The sequence below is a fragment of the Callorhinchus milii genome, unplaced genomic scaffold (assembly GCF_018977255.1).
Source record: "Callorhinchus milii isolate IMCB2004 unplaced genomic scaffold, IMCB_Cmil_1.0 Scaffold1, whole genome shotgun sequence".
In the NCBI taxonomy this organism is placed as follows: domain Eukaryota; kingdom Metazoa; phylum Chordata; class Chondrichthyes; order Chimaeriformes; family Callorhinchidae; genus Callorhinchus; species Callorhinchus milii.
The window spans coordinates 52,862,421-52,867,077 of record NW_024704742.1 but is presented as its reverse complement, the minus strand read 5'-3'; the positions used below and the strand labels follow the sequence as shown (position 1 = coordinate 52,867,077).

General features: G+C 36.4%; 1 protein-coding gene across 1 annotated transcript in view; it reads left to right on the top strand.

Moving 5' to 3' along the window:
• Positions 1-4,657, top strand: part of chst14 (carbohydrate (N-acetylgalactosamine 4-0) sulfotransferase 14) — an 8,516-nt gene extending 3,859 nt beyond the window's left edge. Inside the window, exon 2 of the mRNA XM_007892772.2 lies at positions 2,961-4,657. Coding sequence (XP_007890963.2) covers positions 2,961-3,779 — 819 coding nt within the window. The 3' untranslated portion in view covers positions 3,780-4,657. The remainder of the gene's footprint in view (positions 1-2,960) is intronic.

Here is a 4,657-nt window from a genome sequence, read left to right as displayed (position 1 = left end):
GTACAAGTCTGGAACGCATCATTCTTCTGAAAGCATCAATATTCCTTGGGGAATCTCTTGTCATACTATTTTTAGATTTAGAAACTTGAATTCCAAATGTATGTTGGGTAATCAGCTGTTTAAAAAGATTTAAATGCTTGTACATAGGCTTGATTTAGTCAGATTCAGTTATGTTTTTACATAACTGCAATAGAGTGAGGCACAGTAATTCAGATATTCAAAAAGAACTTAAAATAAATACTTCAGCAGTTGAAGTAATCTCATAATGGCTTGGAAAGGTGATTGCATGTTCTGACATTTTATTGAATCATCATCAAAACTGATTGAAATAATCATTCCATATGCTTTTTGGGAACCTTCAAAATGTACTAGGGACAATTCCAGATTCATAGATAACCTAACATAAATTATTACTATAAACTTTTTCAATTTTGACAGTGATCTCTTGCATTTTTCCTAAAGATTTAAAATAGTGAACAATCTTTGTTTACTTAAAATCAGCATCACTCCCTAGAGTGAATCTTCTATCCATTTGATAAAGTGAAGGAGTTGATTTTGCTTGTGTTTATTGTATTCTCTGTTAAACTAATATGAAGTGAATTTCTATACTAGTTGAACGTTTATATTTGTTGAAGAAAGTAGACATACAGCTTCAGCAGTGAAATGTTGGAAATGGTCCTCGAGTTTTGAGCTTTTGAATTTTGGAGCTGAAGGAAGAAATTAAATTGCTCCACACCCTAAATGCTATATTAAGGGAGATGTGTTTTTGTAATGTAATTTTAAAACTAAAAAGCAGCCATTTTGTGTAGTTCCCCCTCCCCCCTCCCTCCCTTTTGAGAAATCAGTATTCTCAAAATTGCTGCATTTGGGATATAACAAGAATGTTTTTCTTTCCTCCAAGGTCATTCTGATTTCCTGCTGTGATGTGCACACTGTGACTAATGGTGTGATGTTCTTTTAAAATGCAGCAATAGTCTTATGTAATGCTGCTAGTCTAGTCATTTGATTTGGAAGTATAGCCTCATTAGTCTTTGGAAAGAGGCTTTTGTTAAGCTTGCCTTAAAGAACCATTCCAGCCTAATTATTGAGGTTAAGCTAAAAGGTTATAATACAAGAATAGCACAGTCCTTTATGTCCAACTGAGCAAAGATCTTTGATATTCATTGTGATTTACATTTTGTATCTTGCACTATCTCCCCAGAGGGATACACTCTGCTTACCCTAATTTTGGAGAGTTTGCCCGTAAAACACATTCAGTGCACTTTACAGTGAAGCCCTTTGGGATATTACCTGGAGTGAAAGGAACTATACCAAATGTGAATATTATTATTTGCTTCAGTTTGGCAAGAGATAAGGCTTGGGGATCCAAGAGTGTGAGTTGGGATACTGCGAGACATTAGCCAGTTAAAACCACAAAGTGAGCCATTGAAAGCATTGGCTGATATGTCATCAGCAGTGCTCTGAAGTACTCTGGTCCCACCTGGCCCAGGGACCAGGATACCAAAAAGCTCACAATTATAATTACAGATGTTTAATGGATTCAACAAGCTATTGGAGGTGGGAGACAGCGTGAAGGGTAGAATAGGGTAGAAGGGTAGAGTTGAGTACAAATACATATTCGCTACTTTACATACTTCTTGTGAAGCGCTTTGAGATGTTTTGATCATATGATAAGGCTCTATATTAAATGCATGGATTATTATTACTTATTATTGGAGAGAGACAACTAATTACACCTACCTGGTAGAGGGGCAAACAATTGTAATTATCAAAACCAGTGTTTTTTGCCAGGGGCTGAGGAGAGCTTTTTAGTGCGCCTACAATTAAACTGCTTTGGAATGCTTCAGTGCAAAGTACTAGTTACATTTTTTTTAATGTTAGATATACACATGAGGTAGAGGGTATCGTAAGGAGAAAGGAGAGTGGGTGGGAACTTATGTGGAGCATAAACACTTGTATAGACTAGTTGGGTTGAATGGCTTGTTCCCTTGCTGTACAATATATGTATAAATCTGTGTTATTGCATGTTGATCCCTTTTGCTGTCATTTAGTAATGTTGTTAATGACCTGTAATGCGTTCCTTCAGCGGTTCAGTTGGTATCTCAGTAAATGTACATCAGGAAGATATACCCTTGATATCCTTGAAAACAGACATCCAAAAGATTCAACAAATTGAAAGAGCAAATTTAGGAGAGGTGGAAGAAAAACAAAAAGTGGAAAGTTAAGGCATGTTTAACAATGCAGCACTCCCCCATCACTGGACCGGAGTGTCAGCCTAAACTATGAGTTCAAAGTCCTGACATGGGCTTGCACCCACAATCTCCTGACCCAGGTGAGAGTGCAACTGAGTTGGGCTGAACTTATGTTGTAGAGGACCGTTCAGTTATATAAATGCAATGTATATGTGGAATCATTGAGAGTTTTAGGTACTTGTTGGAGAGAATTATAATGTATTATTTATGTGTCAGTATATTATCTTATAAAATCTGCAATAGTCTGAAGACGTGAAGACCTTGTGGTTGACAAGAACTGTGATCTTCTATATTCCTGCTCCTAAATGACCTATTGTGCAAGTATGAGCATAAATTGGATTAAAATTATTTTTTGAAGGGAGTATCATATGACTTCTTTCTCTTGTGTCATTTGTCTATCCAGAAGTGAGTATACAGTATTGAAAATGCTCTTCATTCACAAATATTACTACTTTTATAATGATGTTCAAATTATCAATTACCTGCTGTATAGGAATATCATTGGGCCTTTCAGTTCTGTAAAGCTACCTGTAAGAGTGTCATTAAATGCAGTTGTTGTGCAGCAGGAACCAAAGTGAGTTTCTGTTTTGGTCAGAGTAATTTCTCACTGTAACAGTTTGTTTTACATATTTGTCTTAAACACCTACTCTAAATTCATATCCCCAAATTATTTGACCTGATATTTAATATTTTTTTATTCCTCCTCAGATTGTTCAAGAGATTCGGAATCGGACTATTCAAAATGTCTGCAAGCATAGGAGTATGCCACACAGCATCTGGGATTTAATACCAACTCATCGGCGGACCTTACTGAAACATATTCTAGTCAACGATGAATATAAGTTTTTGTATTGTTATGTTCCAAAAGTTGCATGCTCTAACTGGAAGCGTGTTGTTAAAGTTCTGAATGGAGCTCTGGAGAATGTGGATGTGCAAATTAAAATGAACCACAAGAATGACTTAGTCTTCCTGGGAGACTTGAAGCCAAGTGAAATTAAATACAGGCTCAGAAATTATTTTAAGTTCATATTTGTTCGAGACCCTATGGAAAGATTGTTGTCTGCCTACCGGAACAAGTTTGGTGAGATTGAAGCTTACCAAAAGAGGTATGGAATGGAGATTGTTAAAAGATATAGGAAAAACATAGGGCAGTCCAAGGGAGATGATGTTACATTTACTGAATTTTTACAATACTTGCTGGATGAAGATGTAGAAAAGATGAATGAACATTGGATGCCAGTTTATAACCTGTGCCAACCATGTGCTGTGATGTACGATTATATTGGCTCCTATGAACAATTGCACAGTGATGCACGGTTTGTACTTCACCGTGTTGGGGCCCCGGAGAATGTTCAGTTTCCTCTAAGACAAGGGTGGTATAAACCCGTCACTAAAGAGACCTTACATTATTACCTGTGTAAAGTGCCACAAGGACTTGTAAACGAGCTTTTGCCAAAATACATTATGGACTTTTCATTATATGCCTATCCACTTCCAAATGTTACAAGTGAATATTGTAGACATTAAAAGGACTGTAACGTTGTTGGTAGTTTCCCCCGCCACTTACAAAAGTATAATTTGAAGATTTCTTATGGCATCAATGTCATCACATTGTGTGTGAATGTGTGATGGCAATGTGATTCACCACATTGCCCCCTCCAGCATCTCACTTCCAGCACAAGGCTCCCCTCCAGCATTTCACTCCCCCAAAGTGGTGAGGATTCATCTTTTAAGGCATTTGAGTTCTGAAAGTCTTACCAATTGTTATTAATTTCAGAATTCGTAATGCAATTTTTAGAGATTACTGATCCTGGGCCAGTATACACTGAAAATAACTTCAATGTCAGAGGCCCAGATTGCCTCAAGAGAAGCACGCTATCTTCTGGCTGTTTGATCTGTTGTTCTTGACTATTTATCCTTGTTCAGACACCTCTCTCCTAACCACAAGTAGGGTTCAGATGTTACATCATTGGTATTTTTTAATCACTTGGATACTTTCATAATGTTTATATAGTGTATTACGATAGAAAGATGGAAGCCTTAATCATGATATTGAGGGTAACATAATTTGCCACTTATAAAGCTGTTTACAGTGAGTGTATATAATATATGGACTTGAAATATAATTATTTTACCTTTTAGACTATAAAAAGCGTGCACTATCTCCTCATTATAACCTTGCTTTATTCATTGCTTATGCTTTCCTCTCCAGAAAACAATTCTGTGGAATCCCTTAGCTATTTGTGGCTTCCACAGATAGTTTTGTTGAAAGGTGATGCAAAATATTTAGAATACAATTCAATAACTGGGGAGCTAGCTGGGCTGAAGGTTGCACAAAATGTTTTTTTCTTTTTAAATAGGTATATTTTTATGATGCTACAATATAGGTCAAATAAACCATTACT